This window comes from Macaca nemestrina, chromosome 16 (genome assembly GCF_043159975.1).
Source record: "Macaca nemestrina isolate mMacNem1 chromosome 16, mMacNem.hap1, whole genome shotgun sequence".
NCBI classification, from domain to species: Eukaryota; Metazoa; Chordata; class Mammalia; order Primates; family Cercopithecidae; genus Macaca; species Macaca nemestrina.
In genome coordinates this window covers 104,607,263-104,633,413 of record NC_092140.1, presented here as the reverse complement: position 1 = coordinate 104,633,413, position 26,151 = coordinate 104,607,263, and the positions used below count along the sequence as shown (strand labels likewise).

Genomic DNA, 26,151 nt, shown 5'->3' with positions numbered 1-26,151 from the left:
GTTAACATCTCCGCTGGGCGCCAGCAAGCAAGTTAGGCCTCGCCCCGGCATCTCCAGGACCAGATGGAGCGAGGGACCCGCGGGGACACCTTCCCGGTCACCTCGGGCCGGGCCGAGCCTCGAGCGCACGAAACAAGTTCTGTTTAAACAACAAGCGTCCGTGCGCCTGCCGGCTCCACTGAGTGTCTGACCCGAAGCCGGACGGCGGCCGCTATTTACAGCCTCCCGCCCGCCGCGGCGCCGCTCCCCGACAGCACCACGCCGCGCCCGGCAGCGCTTCCGCGGGGACTCCCTGCGCCGTGGCCCCCGGCCCGCCCCGCGCCAGCCGTCCGGACCCGCGTCCCCAGGCGGTTGCAGACGGGCGAGACCTAGGGCCCGATCGGCTCTGAGAGCCCCGGAGAGCAGCTGCCTCGCGCGGCCTGCGGAGCCCCGGACAGGCGCGAGCGGGGCGCTGGCTGGAGCATCTGCGTGCGGTGGGCGCCGGCCAAGCGGGTCGGGACGGCCCCAAGGGCCCTCGGCGCTTCTCTCGCGTCCCGCGCCAGCGTGCCCCGGAGTGTGTGGGCGGCAGGGAAGGGCTCCGCGTCCACACCTCGAGCGCCCGCGCAGCTGCGGGACGGGGATGCAGGCGCTAGGCTTGAGCGTGCGCGCGGGCTAAGGTGCGGAATGGGGCCGCGGGGGAGTGCGGTGGCTGCGCGTGCAGGGTAGGGATGCGGGGGCGGTCGGTGTGAGTGCCGGGAGGCGCGCGGGGCGGGGCGGGGCTGCTCGAAGGCGGCGGGGACTGTAGGTGTGCGGGGGCGGTGGGGGTGCCGGGGCTGTGGCTGCGCGTGCAGGGTAGGGGTGCGGGGGCGGTGGGGGTGCGGGGGCGGTGGGGGTGCGGGGGCGGTCGGTGTGCCGGGGCGGTCGGTGTGCGTGCCGGGAGGCGCGCGGGGCGGGGCTGTTCGAAGGCGGCGGGGACGGTAGGTGTGCGGGGGCGGTGGGGGTGCCGGGGCTGTGGCTGCGCGTGCAGGGTAGGGATGCGGGGGCGGTGGGTGTGCGGGGGCGGTAGGGGTGCGGGGGGGTGCGGGGGCGGCGGGGGTGCCGGGGCGGTGGGGGTGCGGGGGGGTGCGGGGGCGGCGGGGGTGCCGGGGCGGTGGGTGTGCCGGGGCGGTGGGTGTGCCGGGGCGGTGGGTGTGCGTGCTGGGAGGCGCGCGGGGCGGGGCTGTTCGGCGGCGGCGGGGGCGTGGCGCGGCGGCCTGGGCTGCGGCGTGGGGGCGCCGGGCGCAGCGCACACTGGGGCTGCAGGGATGGCGACCAGGGCGGGGAGGCCGGGCCCTGGCGCGGGGCGCACGCGTGAAGCGGCACCGCACGTGTGAAAGGAATTCTTTTCAGAGAGGCCGGGAGCCCTGCTCGGGAGGAACGCGCCCGGGTCGCCGCCGCGGCGGAGCGGGGTAAGGCGGGCCGGGCGTCCCGGGGGCCGGGCGCAGGGGCTGAGAGCAGCGCGGGGCGGGGACGGGCGGGTCGGCGGTGCCGCGGAGCTCCCGGGCGAGCTGGGACTGCCGAGCTGGGGAGCTGAGCCCCGGCACGTGTGCGGCTCCCAGCCCCCTAGGATTCTTTCAGGATTCTTTGGAAAGTTGTGGGGAGCTCGGGAAATTTGTGAGAAACTTTTGGAATAGTTGATCCTCCTGCTCCTTGGCTCCTGGAGGTCTGGGGAGCAGCGCCTGGTTTGGCTTCCCTTGATGGACAGTCCAAGGCCGAGTTTAAGGTGTTTTCCTGGGTGGTGTGCCCCTCGGGGGGAGGAAGCCGGGCTGTCCCGGACCGTCAGGCTGTAGGGCTCCTAGCGATACCCAAATGCTTGGAAACTCTCAGCAGATGTCACCGCGCCATCGTCCGCGCGCACCCAGCCGTCCGCGGGCATTCGGCATCGCCGTGCTCCCCAAAAGTCGTGTTGGGCTCGTTTAGAAACGAGCGTGGCTCGCCTACATTCTTTTCAGAAACATTTTAAACGTTTTATTTTTAAGAAACACTGTAGCTATTAATGCCACGACCAAATGCCTTGGTCTATATGTTTGTTATGACGTGTTCAAGTAGAAAGAATTTGCAGAGGAGCGGAAAAGCGCCGCCGGAGCCCCTTCTCGTAGGAGACTTGAGAAAACAAATGGCAGTGACGCGGCTGCATTTGCTTTGTTGCCGGCTCCAAACTAGTGAGCAAAATTCATCCTACCGTGTAGAGTTCTCGGCTCCTGAATATGTGACTGCGACTTTAGAACTCCAGTTTTTATTTTATCAAGATGTCTCCAAAACATGTCGTTTACAAATGGTTCTATCCCAACAGCTGACAAGCGAATTACGGCTCTCATCACCCCGGGATTCAAAACCGTGGTGATTTATGATCTGCGCATCCCCTCACTGGCGGTCCGTCCATGTGCTATGAAATGTATTGCAAGACAAACATTAAAAGATTAAAGAGGAAAAAAGAGGGGTTTATTTTCCAAATATCACTGTGCGCAAAGTAAACATCAGCTAGTTTGGCGCAGGTTCCACCTGCTCAGCAGTTTTGTTCATGTTGAGATAAGCATCTCATAAGGGCAACGCACGTGTTGCTGTAGTGGAAATTAATTCACAAAACTGTGCTACTCTAACAAATCAGACAACACTGTTTCTTAACCAGGAACTGTTAACTGGCTGAAAGCTCTTAAAAGAATGATGGGTAACAAAATTTTTTGCCAATAAGGAAAATATTTTTGACCCAATTGTCTTAAATGTTACTTACATTTTAACTTCTTATATTCATTTCTCTTAGCTAAAATAACGTGTACATACTATACATGTGAAACGAAAAATTATATACGTTTATCGCAGCCTTTGTTTGTTTGTTTGTTTTGAGACCGAGTCTCCCTCTGTGGCCCAGGCTGGAGTGCAGTGGTGTGATCTGTGCTCACTGCAAGCTCGGCCCCCCATCTCACCCCATTCTCCTGCCTCAGCCTCCCGAGTAGCTGGGACCACAGGCGCCGCCACCACGCCCGGCTAATGTTTTTTGTTTGTTTGTTTGTTTGTTTAGTAGAGACAGTTTCACCGTGTTAGCCAGCATGGTCTCGATCTCCTGACCTCGTGATCCGCCCCCCCCACCCCCCCCGCATGCCAAAGTGCTGGGATTACAGGCGTGAGCCTCCGCGCCCGGCCCTTTTTTTTTGAGATGGAGTCTGGCTCTGTCACCCAGGCTGGAGTGCAGTGCTGCGATCTCAGCTCACTGCAACCTCCCGAGTAGTTGGGACTACAGGGGCCTACCACCATGCCTTCTTCCTCCCTCCGCTGGATGGTAGCTATTCCCAGTACTATGTAGTACTTATATTTTGATCTGTTTTGTGCCAGTCTGACTCTCTCATAGATTGCAAATGAATCTCCTGAGAGTGAGGACTGGATCTTAATTATTTTTGCTGTCCTCAGTGTGTGGCACTGTGCCACACACAATAGGTAATAATGTTTTATAATAATTTATAATAAATGTTTACTGAATTGAGGAGGGAAAAAAATCCAATACCTGTGACAACAGCATATATGTCTCTAAAAAACAGTATTTTGCAATTTCTGTATAATGCTTAAAGGCAATAAAAGAGTAATAAAGTTTCATCTTAATTTGCATTCCTACAGTGGTGGAAAAATTCTCATGATAACTAGGTTAGTACTTACTGCTTGCTTTTTTTCTTTCCTTTTTTTTTTTTTTTTTTTTTTTTGAGACAGAGTTTCGCTCTTGTCCAGGCTGGAGTGCAATGGCACAGTCTCGGCTCATTGCAACCTCCGCCTCCCGGTTCAAGCGATTCTCCAGTCTCAGCTTCCTTTGTAGCTGGGATTACAGGCATGCACCACCACGCCCAGCTAATTTTTGTATTTTTAGTACAGACAGAGTTTCGCCATGTTGGACAGGCTGGTCTCAAACTCCTGACCTCAGGTGATCCACCCGCCTAGGCCTCCCAAACTGCTGGGATTACAGGCGTGAGCCACCACGCCCGGCCTACTGCTTGCTTTTTTAAAACTCCTCTGCATCTCCAAAAGTAATGGTTGATGTGAATAGTTTTCACACTCTTATGTGTTTTCTTTAATTTGAAGAATTGGTTTGCTTTAAATTTACTGTTAACAAACTAATGATACTAGACATAAAAATTATTTAGCTTTTTACATTTAGACCACCTGATTATCTCCATGGATTATTGCTTATTTATTCCTGAAACTCCATTTCCTGCTGACTTTAAAATGAATCTTTTATTCTAGAACATAGAAGCAATTTCTGGTTATATATCAATAGAACTAGAGTTGAGTAAGAAAAGTGAAATGATACTAATACTATAGAAATTATTTCTGCAAAAAACTAGAAAATATTTTGACAGATGTAATTTTTATCAGTAATTCAGTGGAATAATAAAATACCATAATTATCAGGTTGTGGGATTTTGTTCAGTAAGCAAGAGTAAAAATATCTGAATTTACTTTAAAAAAATAATTCTGGCCAGGCGTGGTGGCTCATGCCTGTTATACTGGCACTTTTTGGGAGGCTGAGGCAGGAGGATCTCTTGAGCCCAGGAGTTTGAGACTAGCCCAGGCAATGTAGTGAGATACAGTCACTCCAAAATATAAAAAATATATTAGCCCAGTGTGGTGGTACATGCCTATAGTCCCAGCTACTCAGGAGGCTGAGGCAGGAGGATCATTTGAGCCCAAGAGATTGAGGCTTCAGTGAGCCATAAGTGTGACAGAAAAAAAAAAAAAAAAAAGATAATTCCAACTTGTGATAAAGTAATTGGGCTGTCCTTAGCATATCAGTAATATTTAACCATTTTTATAAAAGATAAAAACGCCCCCTTGAGACAGTCTGGACTGGAAGAAAAGAGTGAAAGCTTAAAATGTACTCCAGCCCATGTTTCTAAACATATGTATTCCAGTATGTTAGAATATAATAAAATACAAAAGGCATGTAATACACAGTGTCACAGGCTGAACAGTCTGCCGACTGCATCGCCCATGAAGTGGTGTGGAAGGGGAAGGGAAGTTGGACCAGGAGTTGGAGGCTGGGCACTTCGTGCTGGTGTCAGCACTGTGGGCTGCGCAACTTTCGGCGAGTCCCAGGACCCTCTCCGGGCCACCATTTCCAGTTTGTAAAATAAGGAGCATGAACTAGACCATTTCTAAGGTTCATCCCATGCCAAAATGCTTAAGATTCCATATTTCTTCTGTCAGTAATGAGTCAGATTCCTGAAGGATGTCGTTTGGATTTATATGAGGAAGTTGCCTTTTAACTGATGGCACTGTGTTTATGAGGCCAGTGTTTGGTCTTCTGTTCAGACGTCACAACTTGTGTTTTAGACATGACAAAAGCCTGTTCTGATCGCTGCGATGCTGAAGTACCCCTGTAATTTTCTCTGTTACTTACCCTTGCCCCAAGCCACCCCTCAGAAAGTGGGGTACTGGTAAGTTCGATTTTACTTTAAGGAAGTCACTTGTTTTCATTATTCAATTTTTAAAACTTGGAGGACTAAAACATTGAAGGAAATATGTTAACACATCGCTAAAATGTCTAAATAAAATGTTTGGATAAGAAAATAATTTCAGGGGAATTCTTAAGTGGTTCACAGAAGTTATTAAAACTGACAATGCCCTTTAGTAGTTAGCGGAAGAAACCAGAGGGTTCCTCTGGGAGATGGAGCTGGGAGGTCTCTGGAGGGTTGAAAGGAAACCCAGTGGGGCGTGAACAGTCTTAGCAGACAGTGTTTCTAATTACGTGCAACTCTTTACATTTTCCTGTCAATTGAATTGAAACTAAACCAGCTGTTAATTTTCTAGCTTCATATTAGCCCTCCTTGTGGAAATGATGCTTTAGTGCTGATTTCTAGAGGGAATATTTATTTTATTCAAGTATTTCAAGAGGAAAGACTGTAGATAAATAGTATATTTTTAATTTGGCCATTCTCGAGTATAAGATATTGAAGACAATTGTTTTTAAATTAACACAGTTGTTTTAATTACTTCCAGTTTAAAATTAGCTCTCAGTACGGCCAGGCTTGGTGGCTCATGCCTATGATCCCAACACTTTGGGAGGCCAGGGTGCACAGATCGCCTGAGGTCAGGAGTTCAAGACCAACCTGGCCAACATGGTGAAACCAGAAATATTTTTGTGTTTTCTACCAAAAACAAATTAGGTAGGTGTGGTGGCACATGCCTGTAATCCCAGCTACTTGGGAGATGAGGCCCGAGAATTGCTTGAACCCAGGAGGCAGAGGTTGCAGTGAGCCAAGATCATGCTACTGCACTCCAGCCTGGGAGTGCAGTGAGACTGTCATAAAATAAAATAAAATAAAATAAAATAAAATAAAATAAAATAAAAGAATAAAATACTCTCACTAAGATTTTAAGTTATAAAAGGTAAAAAAAGATTAGTTCCTCCCTTTGACTAGAAATGAAAGTTGTTCACCATATTTACCTTAGCCAAATAAAGGTTTAAGAGCATATGACTTTTCAGGTATGCATAAAAGATTTAAATCCCCACATGAAAGAGAAAATAAGATAAATAATAATAATACGTAGATGGCAGACACTGTTGTACATGCTTTCCATACATTCTTATTTCGTAAATAAGCACATTTAAGATATAAAAATGTATAATCCTAGCAATGCCTTAGAACTATTAAAGAAGTTAAAAAATTAAATTTATAATATTCCTAAATCACTTGGCTCTGGATGAGAGTAATGCTTCCTGCAACAACAGCATTAGATTTTTGAAACATTAAGAATAGAACCCATGTATCTCTCCGTGTAAATTAGAGATGGAAACTCCTAGAACTATACAATAACCACATAACTTTTGAGATAAAGGATACTCTTAAATTGTATCTGTGTATTTTACAGTAATGCCAACAAATACTAAAATCTGCATTATCTATTGAAAAGATCTATAGGACTCCTATAGATTTATTCTATATGTTATGAATATGGCATACAAAATAGGACAAGGGAGAAAATAAAATAACCTGTCATTTTTAAAAGCATATCAAAGTTGGTTCATTAACAAAAGATAAACTAGCAAGACTAAATATTTTTAAATCCCCAAATAAACAATATTTGGAACCAAACGAATTTGACTACAAACACCATAGAGCTTCAAAATCATAAGAAAATGCCATGAATAATTTTATGTCAACAAATTTGAAACATAAAGCAGAAAATTTTCTAAAAAATATAAGTGACCAAATTTGACTTAGTAAACCTACATATGTTAGTAACAGTTAATGAAATTAAATTTGTAATCAAGTCTTCCCTCCTACCCCCTAAAAAAAAAGACATTAGTCTGAGTCAGGAGAATGGCTTGAGGCCAAGAGTTTGAGACCAGCCCTGGCAATATAGTGAGACCCCGTCTTCACAAACTAAAAATGAAAATAAAAATTGGGCATGGTGCCTGTAGTCTCAGCTACTTGGGAAGCTGAGGCAGGAGCATTGCTTGATCCCAGTAGTTCAAAGTTACAGTGAGCTATAATCATGCCACTGTATTCCATCCTGAGTGACAGAACAAGGCCTTGTCTCAAAAAAATAAAGTAATTAAATCATAACAAAGAGGAGTTACCCTCTTTGGTGATTAACATCTAAAAATCACAATAGATGGAGGAAAAAAGTGTTGCATTAAATCCAGTACTCATTCAAAGTTTAAAAAACAAAAACAGAACAAAGTATTTAGCAAAGAAAGCCTGGAAGGAAATGTCTTAGTCTGATAGAAATTAAAACATCGTGCTCAATGACAAAACTTTAGAAGCATTCATATTAAAGTCAGAAACAAGAAACGATGTTACCACACTATATTATGCTAGAAGTCCTGGCCAGTAAAGGGAAGACAAGAAAAATAAATAAAAGGAATTAGAATTAGGAAAGGAAGAGACAAATTTATCCTTAAGAGTAGATGATTTCTATGTCTACGTAGAAAATCCAAAAGAATCTATTAGAACTGGAAAAGCCTTTTTAACAGGTTGCTGGATACAATATCAATATACAAAAAGAATGTTCCTAAGTACTAATAACAATCAATAAGAAAATTTTTAAAACTCTTCAGAACAACTGTGAAGAAGTATCTAGGGATAAATCTAACAGATGTGTAAGACCTTCAGGGACAGCATCCTAAGGCTCAGGGCATTAAAGAAGCCGTTGCAGCAGTTGAGACATTGCACTTGCTAGTGGGGAAAGGAATGTACAGAAGTAAATCTGATTCATCTCTAAACGTAATGCATTTCCAATCCAAACCCTATCTTGGATTTTTGTGGGTCTTGGAAAACTATACCTAAGTTTCCTGTGTTAGAAGTAAAAGGCCAAAAATTGTTGAAAGATACATTTGGAGAACAAGGTTGGGGGACTTGTCCTACCAGATACCAAGTGCTGTATATCTAGAACTGTTGCCATTGGGTGTCCTGCTGGTGTGGTTAACAGGGGTACCCTTCTGTCATTTTCTTCCGGAGATGGGAAACTAATATCATGTGCTCTCAGTGTGAAACTTCAGAGATTCAAGATTTTCCTCTTTCATGCTGGTCTGTGTGATTGAACTGTGGCACTAAATTATAAGTGACACTAAACCAGCTTTTAAAGGCCTGCTTTTAATCTTGCTTGGACAATGCTAAATGTTGAAGTCAGCCGTATAGAGTACAATAAAAGGTCTTTTGTTCCTTTTGTTATTTTGACAGGTTTGTTTTCAATTCTATTTCTTTTTTAAAAAGTCAGATCAGAACTATGAAAAGGGTGGGACGATGTACCGAACACTATAGGCTTGGTCTTGTGGCATCTGGAAATTACAGTCTTTAGGTACAAAAGCTTGAAATAGGCAAGGAATGAAAGAGGCTAATGGAAGACAGTCTTTTCAGTGGTTGAAAAGATGACTAACTAGATAAGCCCATTTTCATTGTATATTATTTGTGACTAGTTCAGCCCACCATGCCCTCTTAGAAATGTGCTAAACCAGGGATGCAAAAATGAGCATCTGAACCACCATTGCCCTGTACCAAACCCTCACAGACATTACTAGTTAAACATAGAGCTCTTTCTGGGTAAGCCTACTTGTGACCCTCAAAATCCTACTCATCAGTGTTCCAGGCAATCACAAATACTTAATACAAAATTAATTTACCTAGCTTTACTCCATATTATATTAGCTCTAATTTGTAAACCAAGTAACAGTGTTTTAAATTGTCAGTATAGACTAGGCGTGGTAGCTCTCACCTGTACCAGCACTTTGGAAGACCAAGGCAGGCAGATCACCTGAGGTCAGGAGTTCCAGACCAGCCTGGTCAACATGACAAACCCCTGTCACTACTAAAAATACAAAAATTAGCCGGGTGTGGTGGCGGGTACCTGTAGTCCCAGCTACTCGTGAGGCTGAGGCACAAGAATTGCCTGAACCCACAAGACAGAGGTTGCAGTGAGCCAAGATCGTATCACTGCACTCCAGCCTGGGCAACAGAGCAAGACCCTGTCTCAAAAAAAAATTTTTTTTTAATTTTCAATATGGTGTTATGAGAGGGAATCAAGTATGGTACAAATTACACCTTTTGGCTGTGGCTGCATTCCAGAGTCTTAACTAAAACTTGGCTTGGTGGTGATCAGCTCCTCTGCAGGTGCCCCGCCCATGTGTGCTCACCCTCTGGATGCTGCTGGACCCCTGGGCTCTATCGTCACCCCTGTTTTCTCCTCCCCTGCCCTTCAATGATCTCAATCCAGCCCCGGGATCCACTTAGTGACAAGTCCCAGAGGTGCACCTCCAGCCTCCACACTCGCACATCTCAGGCATTTTAAACTTAACACGTCCCAGAAAATTCATGATCGCATGTTCTTCCCCAAACCTGGGCCTCCTCTGGTCTCCCCATCTTGGTAAAAGGCAGTTCCATTCCTCCAGTTCCAAGCGTCAGTGCTGGTGCCCTCCCCACACCAGCCCAGGGGAACGCCTGTGGGTACCACTTTCAGGCATATGCAGGCCGGGCCTTTTCCCATACCTCGACTGCTCACATCATGTCTCTGGGTTGTGGCCCAGCCTCCTTGCTGTATGCTGTGCGTTTGCCCCCACCCCCATTGACTGTCCTAGGGCAGCCCTGTGAGCATGGCCAGTCTTCTGTTCCGTCCCTCCAGTACTTTCCCATCGCACTGAAGTGAGAGCCCGGGTTCTCTTCCTGTCTACTGTGGCCTGTCTGCCTTCCTGGCCCCAGCTTGCCAAGCTCAAGTAATCCCATCCTCGCTGTCCCTTGAACCCATGAGGGATGCCCGTAACTGAGAGCCCCTTCTGGCCTGGATCACTCTGCCCTCATACCTGAGGCTCCCATGTCCTGGAGCCCCAGTCCTCTCTGGCCTGCGCACCCCCACGGATGCTCCTCCGCGGCTCTCCGCTTCTCCAGGGTATCAGGAAGTCTGACACATGGAACTTCTCTCACGTGGCCTGACTTCGCACCAGCACGGGGGCTGCACTGGGACAGGAGTCCCTGTGTCCTGTTCCGTGTCGTCCTGAGGCTGGAGGCATCCCTTTGGGGAGCAGGACTCAGCAGCCTTTGTTGACCGCCTGCATCTCCTGTACCTGCAGAGGAATGGGTTGTGGGGTGTGGGGGGCAGGACCTCATCTCTTCCACATCCTCTCCAGTCCTTGCCATCAAGTTTCCTTATTTCCTGGAGGACTGAGTCCTGCCCTTGCCTGAGGAGGTAACCTCCTCGCTGACCCCGCTGACAAGAGTCTTGTCAGCACTCTGGAGACCTCCTGCCCACGCCTGCCCTCACTGGCTGCCTCCTGGCCGGAAGGAGCCTCCTTGCTCCCACTCCACCCTCCCTCCGACACCCTCCTCCCTCTTTGATGTCCAACATCCACACCTCCCCGTCTGGGGTACCTCTGCTGGGCCCCGGGCCCCACTTTTGCCCATGCTCTGTCCTTCTCTGACATTCTTGATGTACTGAGAACAGATGGAAGCCGGTGGCTCCCCCATCACTTCTCTCCACACTGCATTGACCCCTCCCCCAGGACAGGACACTTGAGGACCACAGTTGTCTCCTGCCTTCCTGTGAGGTGGGCAGGCCTTTCCCCCACTCCGTCCTTTGGGCCCTCTGAAGGGCGCTGACACGGAGTCACCCCTGCACACCTTCCAAAAACCTAACACAATCTAAGCCTGTGGCCTTCTCTGAAGATGCTCATCAGGAAGAGACGGAGGGCGCCTTCCCCCACACTGTCCAGGACGCGGTCCTCCCGGCCTCATCTTAGTCCTGACACTGCCAGAGCACCTTCACACACACGCGCACACACGCACACGCACGCACACACACACGCACACACACACACACGCATGCACACACACACACACACACCAGGAGCAGTGGTCTCCTGCCTCCCTCTTCATCTCTGTTCTTTGCTCCACGGTCCTGCCTGAGAGAGACAGCTGTAGTGCAGACCCTCTTCCCGAGCCCTCCAGCCCACGCGGGCAGCTGCCTCCTGGTTGTCTTTGTTCCTGTCTCACCACTGATTTCACAGCCGCCCCCTCGCCTTTCTTCCAGCTCAGCTCAGCACTTGCCCCAACTTCTTCCTCTTTATTTTTTATCTATTTATTTATTTTTATTTTTTGAGACGGAGTCTCACTCTGTGGCCCAGGCTGGAGTGCAGTGGTGCGATCTCAGCTCAGTGCAAGCTCCGCCTCCCGGGTTCACACCGTTCTCCTGCCTCAGCCTCCCGAGTAGCTGGGACTACAGACGCCGCCACCATGCCCGGCTAATTTTTTGGTATTTTTAGTAGAGACGGGGTTTCTCCGTGTTAGCCAGGATGGTCTCGACCTCCTGACCTCGTGATCTGCCCGTCTCAGCCTCCCAGAGTGCTGGGATTACAGGCTTGAGCCACCGCGCCCGGCCAACTTCTTCCTCTTTAAATGGTGCCATCATTTTCCCAGTCATCAGGCTCAGCCTCTGGTTCATGGCTCCTTTATTCCCTGACTCTAGTCAGCCGCTGCGTTCTGCTTTATTTTTGTCTTCAGAATGTGTCTCCTTGCTGTCCTTTTTTTTTTTTTTTTTCCATTCGCCTGCCTGTCACCCAGCCCAGGCCTTGGACACTCACTCCGAGATTACCCCACTCCTCCTGGGGCCCTGCCGGCTGGCAGAGAGGCCCCCTCACTCGTGAATAGCACTTCCAGCCCGTCGCTCCCTCCCAGCGTTGTTGAGGGGCTGTCATTCATCTGTACCGCAAGTGTTTACTGAACGTCTGCTCTGCGCAGAGTATGGCCACAGCCTGCCTCTGCTGCACAGAAGCCGCCTTTTAAAATCACTGCTTCCAACCCACAACCCCTGTTCCCACCTCCATGGAAACGTTGCTCTCTCCTGGAAATGCATTCTCTTCTCCCACCGCTTATCCAAACCCACAAACTCCTAATCCCAGCTGAAATCCTACTTTTCTCTGCCTGCCCATTTCAGTATAATATGAATATCCCTTTTCTCTGAAATCCCCTTGTATGTATATACTATGTAGCTCCCTAATTTACTGAATTTTCCCATCTCCACAAATAGATTTTTAAGATAGACACTATTCCCTAAACTATTTCTTTCTCTTTTTTTAAGAGACAGCGTCTTGCTCTGTCACCCAGACTGGAACGCAGTGGCACAATCACGGCTCACTACAGCCTCAACTTCCCTGGCTCAATTGACCCTCCACCCACAGCCCCCCGAGTAGCTGGGACTATGGGCATGCACCACCACCCTCAGCTAATTTTTTTGTAGAGAGGAAGTCTCACCGTGTTGCCCAGGCTGCCCTTGAACTCCTGGTCTCAAGAGGTCCTCCTGCTTGGCCTCCCAAAGTGCAGAGATTACAAGTGTGAGCTACTGCACCGAGATCATTCCTTAAACTTCTCATGTGGCCAACAAAACCTGTGGCCCAGAATTGAGAGCAAGACTGTCGCTGAGTAAATAGCCATTGATATATCTGAGGGAAAATGCAGTGGCTCTTGAAGGCCAAGGGGAAAACAATTTAACGGTTGAAAAGAAAAGGTAACTTTTCAAAGACTAAGAAAGCAGAGACAGAAACTTTGAAACATAAGACCTGTTTGTTATTCAGACAGTTAAGAATCAAAGTTTTCACTGAGACAAAACTGAAACGATGAAGGGCCATGTCATGGGCGATCATAAACACCCATAAACACCCTGCAACCCAGTGCTGTGTAACCCACAGTTTTTAGGTCAGTTCTCTAAAAAGGTCTCAATAACGTGGGCTGCGGTATTCTGTCATTAGGTGGCATGCACCTTGCAAGGTTAAGCGATCACACCGGGGCCCTCCCCGTGGGTGATGAACGAAAGCCTGTGTTTTCCTCTGCCCAGCGGTGCTGAGGAGACGTGGTTCAACAGTGCCTTGCCTGACCTCAACCTCCGTCAGTCCTGGCCTACCTTCTCTCGCCCTCTGCCTGTACTTAGCGCAGGAGAGTCTTTCTGTGACACATGTGCAGGTCTCTGATTTCACTATCTAATGATATTAGGAATGTGATTAAAAGTGATATCGGGCTGGGCACAGTGGCTCACACAGGTAACCCCAGCACTTTGGGGGGCCAAGGTGGGCGGATCACTTGAGACCAGGAGTTCCAGACTAGCCTGGGCAATATCGCAAGACCGCGTCTCTACAAAAAAAAAAAAAAAATTAAGGCCGGGCGCAGTGGCTCAAGCCTGTAATCCCAGCACTTTGGGAGGCCGAGACCGGCGGATCACGAGGTCAGGAGATCGAGACCATCCTGGCTAACACAGTGAAACCCCGTCTCTACTAAAAAATATAAAAAACTAGCCAGGCGAGGTGGCGGCACCTGTAGTCCCAGCTGCTCGGGAGGCTGAGGCAGGAGAATGGCATGAACCCGGGAGGCGGAGCTTGCAGTGAGCTGAGATCCAGCCACTGCACTCCAGCCTGGGCGACAGAGCGAGACTCCGTCTCAGAAAAAAAAAAAAAAAAAAATTAAAATTAGCCCCGCATGGTGGTACATGCCTATAGTCCCAGCTACTTGGTAGGCTGAGGTGGGAGAATCACCTGAGCCCAGGGAATTTGAGGCTGCAGTGAGCTATGATCCGTGCCACTGCACCTTAGCCTGGGCGACAGTGAGACTCTGTCTCTAACAACAACAACCAAAAAAAAAAAACAAAAACAGAAAAACATGATATTGGTAAAATGCCTCCAGAGCCTCTACATGTCATCCAGAGCCAACTAAAGTCTGATGGTGGCGGGGTGATTGCCGTGTCTGCTGAGGAGGCTTCCACACAGGTCTGATCAGGATCCAGTTGTCAGTCTCCCAGATAGATTGTCTGTCTTCTGGTTAAAATTTCATTTATTCTTGCATGTGTTTTACAAAACAAAACCCAAATTGTGAAGTGTAGTCGTGAGGCTCAGATGAGTGGCGGGGACATGGACGCCCTTGCCCTTGCTCGCTTAGAGTCAGTTGGGGAAACTGCTTTCTCCAAACACTGCGCCTGATGTGGGAGATTGCCAGGCAGGAGGATGGAATCCAGTCTAAACTCTCAGTGATCCCGCAGTCATTATCCTCTGACATTGGGCGAAGCGTGCAAAGTGTATTGTATTTGTTTGTGTGCTTACTGCAGACATGATTAAAGCAATGAACGGAGTAGAAACCACAATGAAAGAACAATGAAAAAGGAGTCAGCTGATTTTTTCAAAAACTACAACTTCGAAAAATGAAAGCCTGCCGGGCGCGGTGGCTCAAGCCTGTAATCCCAGCACTTTGGGAGGCCGAGACAGGCGGATCACGAGGTCAGGAGATCGAGACCATCCTGGCTAACACGGTGAAACCCCATCTCTACTAAAAAATACAAAAAACTAGCCGGGCGCGGTGGCGGGCGCCTGTAGTCTCAGCTACTCGAGAGGCTGAGGCAGGAGAATGGCGTGAACCCGGGAGGCGGAGCTTGCAGTGAGCTGAGATCCGGCCACTGCACTCCAGCCTGGGCGGCAGAGCGAGACTCCGTCTCAAAAAAAAAAAAAAAAAAAAAAGAAGAAGAAAAATGAAAGCCATGGTCATTCATCTTTTATGATGAGCAATGTGATATGTTGTCATAGAAAATGCAGAGAACTGTGAAAAGAAAAATCACCCCATTCTCAGAAGCACCACTGTTAACATTTCAGTATCATTTTTCCTTTTCCTGTGTCCATGTAAGAGAGTGTATAAAATAGCTGGTATCAGACTGCTGTGTGGTCCTAAGCTTTTGTCACTTATCATAGCACCAGTAATTTTTCATGTCATTAATGTTCTGAAAAATTACATCTAATGGCTCCTTCATATTTTAGTAGTTATAAATGAACCATAGCTTTTCATTTTTACCAGGCTTTATTTCATGAAGCATTTAAGATAGTGTATCGGTTAGGAATTCTTTTTCACTTGCAAGCAACAGGAAACCTAATTTGAACAAATAAGATTTTCCCCTCTCATGAGAAATCTGGAGGTGGCTGATGGGGCTGGCGGGGCAGTGCCACAGTTCACAGCAGGTGCCCTAGGACTCTCTTAACCAGCCCCGCATGCGTATTGATTCATGCTTGCCAGGCGGCTGCCCAGCTCCAGCACCACGTCTGTATGTGGAAGAGAAAGGGAAAGGATGGCACAGTACTGCCTGCCCTTTTCCCAGAAACCAAAGCTTTCCCAGACGTTCCCCAGCCGACATCTTACACCTCACCGGACAGAACTGCCTTTTCTATTCACCTCCAGCCACAAGGGAGGATGAAGAAGCAAACATTTCCCTTCCCAGTCACATCAGAGTCAGGCGAGGGAGAGAAGGATGGGGGTAGGAGCTGGGTCGGCCAGAGCACGGTGTCAGCCATGGCCAGCCAGCACTGCTCAGGTAACTGTTCATCCTCTACCAGCCGTTTCTGATTCCAGTCATTCCTTATGAGTAACATCACAACACGCCATGCACACACACGTTTATCCAAGTCTCTGATTATTCCCTTAGTAGGATGTCCTGGAAGTAGAATTAGAGGTCAAAGGTATTGTTAGGTTCATGCCTCTCATTCTTTTCCAGAAAGATCCACACAGATCCCTGGTGTGCTACCACACGCAGTGTCTGAATGCTGGACGCTCCTGTTCGGGACACACTGTGTCGTCCTGTCTCTGGGACGCAGCCTTGGCCCCTGATGGGGCACAAGCAAGGCTCTGGCTGGTGGCTGGTCATCGTTCTTGTAGGTTGCACTCAGAGGTCACAAGTCTCTTCCAAGGGCATATATTAGAGTGTTTTGCAGCCCCTGGGCCTGAAGGATCTGGAGCAGGCTGAGCCGCTGCAGTCAGCTTCCCCATCCTATCGTCTGGTTTACCAATTGAATAAGTAGTTATTTGGCCCCGTGTTTCTCAGCAGGTGCACGATGGGCATTTGGGGTGGGACAGTTCTTTCCTGTGAGGTCACCCCAAACATGGCAGAACATTTTGCCTCCACTGGCCCCACAGGGAAAGGCCAGCAGCATTGTCCAGTCTGTGACGGGCAGCAGGCCCCTCCCTCATGGTGCTCTGTGCCATCAGCCCTGTGCTGGGAGCCAGCGAGGCCCCTGTCCCAGCAGCTCGTGTAGCAAGAACTGCTGGAGCATGTGCGAGGCTGCTGGAAGGGGAATGAGCTACCCACAGCGGCCTCTCCTCGGAATCCTCTGGAAAGCACATCACCCTGCTGCTCCGCCTGTAGACAGGGAACAGGAAAGGACGCCCATGCCAGCCCTGCCCTCAGAGCCAGGCCTAGGGGAAGGGCACAGGAGGCAGGTGTTCTCTAGAGCCCAGAGGCTGCTCTTGCCTGGGAGAGCTTGGCAGGTGGAGCTGTGGGAGGATGGAGAGAACCTGCTGGAGCGGGGTGGAGAGGAGGGTGTTGGGAGGAGGTGACAGCCATTAAATCAGGGCGTGGCAAGGGGGGGAGAGAACCCAGGGCACCGGTGTAGGCCTGAGGTGGCCACCCCTGAGGGGACTGTGGAGGCAAGGGGCAGGTCAGCAGGCAGTGGCTGGACGGAGCAGGGCTTTAGGTTGGAGAAACAGCATGTGCGGAGGCGTAAAGGTGGAGTTTCAGGCTTCAGTGTGTCTGGGCCCAGGTCCTGATGGGTCTTGCGTGCTCTCATGGTTTTGTCCTGTGCAGTGTCTACCCAGACGCCTGGGCAGGTAGGGGCATAGATGCCACTGGGGTCTGGTCCCAGCCCAGAGGAACACTTGGAGGAGAAGCAGGAGGTGACCTAAAATGGTTCCCCGACGTCTTTCATGGGGTGACTGAGTGGTTTCAAGTGTAGTAATTAAGTTTCTAAAGTAAAACATCCTCCTCCTCAGAACACAAGAAAAGATGCCAGCCACAATAGGAGACGAGAGACTGGGAGGATGAGTGAATAGTCAGCTTGTCTAAGAGCTCCAGGGGCCCAAACAAAACGCTGGGAGTTTATTCTGAGGGAGAGTTAACATTCGTCTGTTTCTTTAGATTGTTAGTGAGTAGAGTTTTCTTTTATTTGCCTTTGAACCAATTCATAAAAATTAATATTTTTTTTAAAAAATTGTGTTTGAGACGGACTCTTGCTCTGTCACCCAGGCTGGAGTACAGTGGCGTGATCTCGGCTCACTGCAGCCTCTGCCTTCCAGGTTCAAGTGATTCTCCTGCCCTCAGCCTCCCAAGTAGCTGGGACTACAGGCGTGCTCCCCCATGCCTGGCTAATTTATGTATTATTAGTAGAGATGAGGTTTCACCACGTGGGCCAGGCTGTTCTCGAACTCCGGACCTCAAGTGATCCTTCTGCCTTAGCCTCCCAAAGTGCTGGGATTACAGGTGTGAGCCACCGCTCCCAACCTGAAATATTTTAAAATTGAAAATGACAAGTGTTTTCTTTGGTTCCACTAGAGACTGTGTCCTCACAGCTGAGACTGCTTTCCTCACTGCAAAGCATGGAGCTGTCTTTCTGTTTCCATTCCCAGCATCCAGCCTGTTGGGGCAGCAGCAACACGGGGTGCCATCTCGTCCCGTGTCTGCGGGCACTGCTGCTTTCTCAGCAGGCGGCCATCTCACCTCCCTCCATCCCTGTGGATGACCGTGGTCCCTGTTGTACACAGGCTCGGAGAATGGAAGCTGCCTGCCTGGGGATGTTTACCTAACGCTTGCTGAGTTGGGCCTGGGGCTGGGCCTGCAGCTGGTACCACCTCCCACCTTGGGCTGCCTTCGTTGGAGTCACACCGCTGGGGCAGGTGTGGCTGGTGAGCCCTGCCCAGCACCCATGGGCACTCTGACCCAGAAGACTGAGGATCCATGCCATCTCCCACACTGGCTGGGCTCCATGCACTTGCACCCTGACTGAGTCTGGACATGCTGTTTCCACCCCCAGACATCCTGGGTACCCACGAGTGCTGTTGGGTGACGGCCACTGAAGGCCTGGCTCTGCTGAGCTGGCCCCTGGTCCTGGCAGGATCCTCAAGCTCTGTTCACCCCAAGGGCTTCCTCTGCCCTCATCCACCACCCCTCCAGCTCTGCCTAGAATCTGATGTGGGCACTCGGTCAGGTGAGGTGATTTCAGGTGGTTGTCAGTTGATGCTGAACCTGTGTGAGAAGATCGTTCCCTTATCAATTCTGTTTCTACCCTAATAGTGGCCTTGGAGAGGGGTTCGGTTTGGTACTAGTCTGTTTAACACCTCTCCAGTACTCCTCATCTTCCTCTTTGCAACAGAGAGAGCTTACACCCAGAGCTCAAGCAAGCAATGTCCCATAGACTGTATCAACTTCCTTGTCATCAAGGAATTTATTCTTTTTTAAAAAGGGGGAGTAAGCCTTTATTTCCTTATTTCCAAAATACAGCTGACTGAATTGGAACGTATTTACTTTTAAAGCTACCATCCATTGAAGGTATTAGTGGCAGTTTTCCATTGACAATAGTAATGTAAACTTTGCTAGTTTAGATAAATTTAAGCGTAAAGAGTTGTTGTGAAGACAGAAAAAGCAAATAGTAGGAGAGGTATCAGATTAACATGGCAGAAGTTCTGAAGGTGGCATGGGCATGGGGATGGCAGCAATTTGGGAAAAGGCTGCTCTGATCCCACCAGAACAGAAAGGTCATGATTCAGAATTGGCCCAAGTGGGCGCAGAGCCCCGGAGCTCCTGTAGGGTCAGCCTCAGGGCGAGGATGTGGGCAGCCTGGAGGCCAGCGGAGGGCATTTTCTCTTCCGGCTCTGGCTTCCTCCTCTCTGAAATGAAGAGTTCAACCTGTGGTTCCTCATGGGCGCTTGCACTTGTGTAGTGCCTGCTCGTCCGGGTCCCGGGGAGCCGCGATGCCTGCCCTGTGGAGAAGCTGCCCAGCAGCCCCATCTCAGTACCATCGGGCCGCGCCCAGGGGTGCAAACCCTGGCCCTGAGCCGTTGCAGCCCGGTGTTAATGAGCGTTCTCCTCTTACAGGTTAGGAATCTGAAGCAATGGGCGACTGGAGCTTTCTGGGAAGACTCTTAGAAAATGCCCAGGAGCACTCCACGGTCATCGGCAAGGTTTGGCTGACCGTGCTGTTCATCTTCCGCATCCTGGTGCTGGGGGCGGCGGCGGAGGACGTGTGGGGCGACGAGCAGTCCGACTTCACCTGCAACACCCAGCAGCCGGGCTGCGAGAACGTCTGCTACGACCGGGCCTTCCCCATCTCCCACATCCGCTTCTGGGCCCTGCAGATCATCTTCGTGTCCACGCCCACCCTCATCTACCTGGGCCACGTGCTGCACATGGTGCGCATGGAGGAGAAGAGGAAGGCCAGGCAGGAGGAGGAGCCGCCGAAGACGGACAGCCCCAGCCCCCCGGAGCCGCCGCAGGACAGGCCCTCGTCGCGGGAGGACCGCGGCCGGGTGCGCATGGCCGGGGCGCTGCTGCGAACCTACGTCTTCAACATCATCTTCAAGACGCTGCTGGAGGTGGGCTTCATCGCCGGCCAGTACTTTCTGTACGGCTTCGAGCTGCAGCCGCTGTACCGCTGCGACCGCTGGCCCTGCCCCAACACGGTGGACTGCTTCATCTCCAGGCCCACGGAGAAGACCATCTTCATCATCTTCATGCTGGCGGTGGCCTGCGCGTCCCTGCTGCTCAACATGCTGGAGATCTACCACCTGGGCTGGAAGAAGCTCAAGCAGGGCATGACCAGCCTCGGCCCGGACGCCTCCGAGGCCCCGCCGGGCACGGCCGATCCCCCGCCCCTGCCCCGCAGCTCCCGGCCGGCCGCGGCCCTCGGGTTCCCGCCCTACTACGCGCACACCGCGCCCGCGGGACAGGCCCGCGCCCTGGGCTACCCCGGGGCGCCGCCGCCAGCCGCGGACTTCAAACTGCTGGCCCTGACCGAGGCGCGCGGAGGGTGCCCGTCCGCCCAGCTCTACCGCGGCCACCACCACCTGCCGCTGACCGAGCAGAACTGGGCCGGCCGCGCGGCCGAGCAGCAGCGCCACGAGCTCAGGGCCTACCCCGCGGCGCCCACGCCCGCAGCCCCCAGCCCCACCGGCAGCAGTTCCCAGCCGCCCACGCACGAGGCTGAGGCCGGCGCGGCGCCCCTGCTGCTGGATGGCAGCGGCAGCAGTCTGGAGGGGAGCGCCCTGGCGGGGACCCCCGAGGAGGAGGAGCAGGCCGTGACCACCGCGGCTCAGATGCACCAGCCGCCCTTGCTCCTCGGAGACCCAGGTCGGGCCAGCAAGGCCAGCAGGGCCAGCGGTGGGCGGGCCAGGCCGGAGGACTTGGCCATCTAGGGCCCGGGTGCCTGCCTCCAGACAGCTGTGTAGTGATCCTTTTCTTAGAAACCAAAACCAAAGTGCACTTGCCACCAGCAGATAGAACCTGAAAGTGAGCGCCTGGCGTCCCAGGAGGTGGACGATGGAGGAGAGATCAGGTTTCCGTGTTCAATGCTTGCTGTTCTTAGTACTGTGAGTTACAGGGGGGCTAACTCCCACTTTCTGAGTTTGGGGATTGGGGGGCAAGGGTTGTGGGCCTTTGAGATCTTCACAGCAGCCCAGAAGTCTGGTTGCTGAGCGCTGTCTCTGGGGGTAACTGTTCTGTTGTGGTAAAGCAACAGGTATCCTGCAGTCCCTTCAGCTCCAGGGCAATTGGGTTTGCTATTCCTCAGCTCTCCAGAGCCTCTGGGCAGCCCAGAGAGTCACAGAGGCACTTAGCTCTATCTCTGTTTGATACTTTTAACTTAGAGTTGAATTTCATTTGGGATATTTGCCAAACTGCGCTAAAAAAAGATTTACAGCAAGTCTATGTAGTGTCATTTGAGTTTCCGAAATTGCATGTGAAGCCCAGGATATCAAGCTTCAGGCTTCATGACAAGTGACAAAGAGCAGTTACCCTGCAGAGGCAGGCTCAGTGGGCAAGGGCCCCAGAGGTTGCTGGCAGAAGGCAGGTGGAGACGCAGCCACACCTGAGGCCATTTTTAAACAGTTGAGGAAATTGACATAAAAGTGTGTCGGGTATGCTGTAGGTATTTATTTTCTAAATGATTATTTTGTGCTTTGAATGGTACAGATATGCCTATTTTCTCCCACTTTCTTTCAGGAAAAATGAAAGAAAAATATTGTTTTTCTTTCTCTAAATAATGTTAAAATGATTAGTGGCCAAAACAGTGCTAATTTGTCCTAATGCATACTAGTAAAGATTTTGAACTTTCTTTTAAAAGAAATTCTTTCACTTCATGAGTCACCTAATTATAATGAGAATGTATTATATAAAACAAAAGCAGGGGAAAGTTTTAAGTGCATTCAAATACTTGAAGTTCTGAAGATTTTGAATGGGAAGTGAAAAGTGAACTACTGTTGCCAGGAAAATTATTTATACAGATGAATCTATGACAATCGACACTTTAAAAAAACAGTACAGAATAAAAACACTTCAAGCTTCCTAATCATTCTTTGTGGACAGCCTGTTTGCTTTCTGGAGTGTAAATAATATCAGTGTCTGGGGATCCCTGCCTGGGGGAGGGCGTGTGCTCATGCAGGCTGTATGCCCCCTTCTCCCTCCACACTAGAGCTGTCCTGACAGGGAAGGCTGTTTATGTGTGTGGGCATGGCTGGAAGACGGCAGAATTTTCTGTCCTGCACACACGGCTATAGTATCTTGGTCACCATTTGTTTATAAAATGAATGATGGTCATGTTGAGCCTGTTTCTACTCACACTTTTCACCTCCAACTTCTACTTAGTATAGTTAGCCCTTGTTCGGCAAGACCAATTTAATGCATTTCTTTTTATAAATTAACTTCTCGATGGTGCATTTGTGACCACACTCCAGACATACTTTCTGTTTTCTATCATAAAGGGTGCTCCACTAACAATCTGATGAAAGGAATGCAATTTCCAAGTCTCAGATTCCTGCATGCAACTAGTTTTTCATGTCAGTCAAACACAAAGAATTTATTAGTACATTCTGCTTGCTGTAGGATTCACTGGGCAGGCTCCTAGGCTTGAAAAATGCTAACTTTTCCGTACAGCTCCTCGCAGACTTTCTCAACCAGATTGAGAAAGAGAGAAATTAGCCTTTTGGAAAACTGTGAGTGACTTTCTCACTTCTTTCCAGGCTGGTGCATAACTACAGCCATTCTAGATGCATAACTTCCCTCCGAAGTTAACTCATTACATGCAGTGTATGCCATAGGGCTAGGGCAGCAGGACTTAGTTCTCGTGAGTGATAAAGGCTGCTAGAAGATCCTAGTGTGGGAGGCATTCTGATAAAAAGCTTTGGCCATTTTAGAAAATGCAATAGCAATCATCCAAGAGCATATAAGTACAGCTCAAGTACCAGTGGATGTGAATACTTGGTTCTTTAAATTCTACCGTAATAAATGTTCATAACAGTAACAAGCTTCTTGTTTACTCACAATTTGATTTTGAGTGGGGTTGGAGATGAGCATGAGAACTCAAATTGTATTTAGTTTTTACATTTTAAAATTGAATTTAGTCAAAATATGTTTATGGAAATGCCAGTACTGTACAATTGACTATAGTCTAGTGGGCCCATTGAGAGTGGATAGGAGTGTAGACTTAGATTCACCGACTTGAAAATCACTAATCTATAAAGAAGTGAGGTTTTGCAATAGAACAGTGCCTGTGGTGTTTTTTCAGGTTAGCATACTGATTTCAGTTCATGTAAGAAATGAAAGCATGTCTTACATCCTTTTTCTCTTTGAGGTATCCATGATTCTAAAGGCTGGGTCTTTCTCTCTCGGGCAGTGTGAAATTGTTCTTTACTCAACTAGTCCTTTAAGACATTGAAACGTGCAATAAAAATAGAAATTGCCTCTCTCCGTGGGCAAGATTCCAGACCTTTTTTTTTCCTAGCCTGGAAATTTTACTGAAACTATTTTACTCTTGATTTATTAGAAAGTTTTTAAAAATCTCTAAGCCTATTTTAAAACTCAAATGGTGTACCTATAGCATTTGAGTATTATATTTACATACATGGTTTTTAAGCTGCTATATACAATTACTTCTTAGATCCCTGTTTTTATAAAATGTTAAAGATCACTATAGTTACAGTACCAAAATTCATTTTTTAAATTCTAAAACTATTTCTTATATTATCACTCACTTTCTCCTTTTTAAACTTTTACTGAGTTATTCTTGTATTTTTTAATAAAATTGACACCAAGAAATCCTTAAATTTACAAAAGAAAAATAGCAAGACAGCATCTCTCTCATTTATCCTGGATTTCTTCAACTCTGGACAAGTAAGTAGATAGATCATAGAATTCCTACACAACAATACCTAGAATAATAACTATGAATATCATTTAAACGTCACTTTACAAAAAATTAACCCAATAGGGTTTAGGTCTCCTTTCACTTTAGGCTTTTTAAAAAGTATTATTAACACTTTAATTATTTTGTATTACTAAATAAAGTCCTTTTCTCTGAATTTTTTGAACTTCTGATATTTGTAACACTAATTCATGAATCTCCACCAAAATAAATACTTATAGAGAGTACTGCATGATTTAAGAGAGTAAATACATTTTCCAAAGATGAATAGAGTCCTGCCACCATCACCACGTGCCACTCCCACAAATTGAGGATATCCTACATAACCTTTAATGTAACATATGGACATTGTACATTTAAGGTCAGGCAAGGCACTTTTCTTCCTAATTTTATATTACAGTGCAAATCTTGGGTTGACTCACTCTAAGGTTTCTGACCAAAAGATTTTTTCCCCTTTACATTACAGAACATCATAACAAGGCAAACAAGTTAGGGATTTGAATAACACTCAAAGCAACAAACTGTTTCCAGAAAGTACCATATTTGAAGCTGTTTGATGTGTAAATGTTCATTTAGCTCATATATTTGCAAAACTCTTACTAACACTTAATTATTGTGCCATCACAGTGTCTTTCCTGGATTACACTGTAACTGGAAGTAAACATTTTCTAAGATAATAAAAGTGGCCTTAAGTTTAAACCACTAGTTCTGCAGTGGGTTGTTCTCATTGACAGGCTCCCTAAGCCGGTATTCAAAATCACACTTTTTGGTATCTTGGATATAATAAGGAGGAAGACCTTTATTCCTAACAGAAGCAGTTTGAGAAGTCACTGCAGGGCTTTCTCTCTCACAGGCTTTCCCCAGAGTGAAAACACACGTTCTCCCAGGGTTCAAGCGTTGCCGATGCCTGCAGCGAGTTCTTCTGAAGAAATAATATAAAAGTTCACCTTCTTCCTGTCTCATTAAGTCCCCCCTTGAGCAGCGTTCTCTCAAGCCCCGTGGGGCTTCACCAGAGCGAGAAAGAGATCTTTGCTTTAGGAGGCTGGAGTTTGTGGTTCTTGGGACGCTGTCCCGCATGGAATTCTATGTCAGGGGCCCCCTCTGCCTACCTCTGTGACACCGTTGGCAGCACTGGAACGCGTCTGATTTTCAGTGCTTGAGAAGGAGCGCATTTCCCACCTGCAGCCTTCCTGCTTTCTGAACCCAGGTGTGAGATGATTCCCAGGGACACAGTATAACACCAAGCCGCCGGCCTGGGGGCTCGGAAAGCTTTCAGAGCTCCACACCCAGAACTCAAAACTCAGCTCCTCCAAGCACAAATTGGTGGGAGTTTCCCATATTGCAGACAAGTGCAAACACCTGTCGTGATGGACACTTTGGGGAAGACAGTCGCGGCCTGTGGAGGGAAATGTTAAACAGGCCCAGGCCGCAGCCTGTGGCTCCCTTGCTCACTGCGGGCCAGGGCGGCCCGGACCCTGGGGACAGAGCGCCAGTGGCACCGACGAGAGGAGAGGGGCCGTGGTAAGAAGGCACGAGTGCAACCTGGGCAACACAGGGACACCTCGTCTCTTCAAAACAGCAACAACAACAACAAAAAAGCAGGCCGGGCGCGGTGGCCCACGCCTGCAATCCCAGCTAGTGGGGAGGCTGAGTGGGAGGATGGCTGAGCCTGGGAGTTCCAGGCTGCCGTGAGCCGTGATGGCGCCCCTGCACTCCAGCCTGGACCACACAGCAAGACCCTGTCTTTAAAAACAAAAGCATGGACACACGGATCAGGACCGTTTCCCTCGGGGGAGGGTGGCGAGGAAACGGGCAGACCCGAGTCTGAGCCTGGGCCGGCTGGGCCGCCGCGCAGGGCGCTGGCACGCCCGGGAACAAGTGCCAAGTGCGCTCCGCACAGCGCCGCGGGAGCGCGGGAGGGACGCGGGGAACCACAGCGCCTGCTGCTGAGCCGCAGAACCCAGGCTGGCCGAGCGCGGAAACAGACGCTTTCCGTGGGCTTTGTCGTCTGCGCGGTCCTGTCCATTGGAAGGGAGTGTCCTCACCAGGAACTCGCAACGGTCCTGTACGGGGGACAGTTCCACGCCCGAGTCCAGGTGAGCCGCTGTGGTCACGGACAAGGGGCTGAATCTTGCACCTGTCTCCTCCCACAGCTGACTTTGGGAAAGTTATCTGACGTCTTTGACTTTACAGATGAGTTTTCTTGTCTGAAAAATTGAAATAAAGTTGCAAGGAGTAAAGAATGTACTTAAAATGCTTTGCCTAGCCCTTAACCCATAGTGATGCTTAATAAACGCAAGACTCAGGGTAAATAAAAATAATCCTCAGGCTGACCAAAATTTTCACCTGCCTACCCATTTTTATGGTTTACCTTTATTTCAAAACAAAACAGTTTTAGGCCAATTGGCTCATGCCTATAATCTCAACGCTTTGGGAGGCTGAGGAAGGAGCATTGC

The 26,151-nt window shown here is 49.2% G+C and overlaps 1 protein-coding gene across 1 annotated transcript; it reads left to right on the top strand.

Moving 5' to 3' along the window:
- Nucleotides 1–1,264: 1,264 nt before the first annotated feature.
- Nucleotides 1,265–24,405, top strand: LOC105490288 (gap junction protein alpha 3). The gene is made up of 2 exons (XM_011755774.2): nucleotides 1,265–1,427; nucleotides 19,378–24,405. The coding sequence occupies exon 2, from the start codon at nucleotides 19,395–19,397 to the stop codon at nucleotides 20,691–20,693; it is 1,299 nt and encodes a 432-aa protein (XP_011754076.2). The 5' UTR covers nucleotides 1,265–1,427; nucleotides 19,378–19,394; the 3' UTR covers nucleotides 20,694–24,405.
- Nucleotides 24,406–26,151: the final 1,746 nt, after the last annotated feature.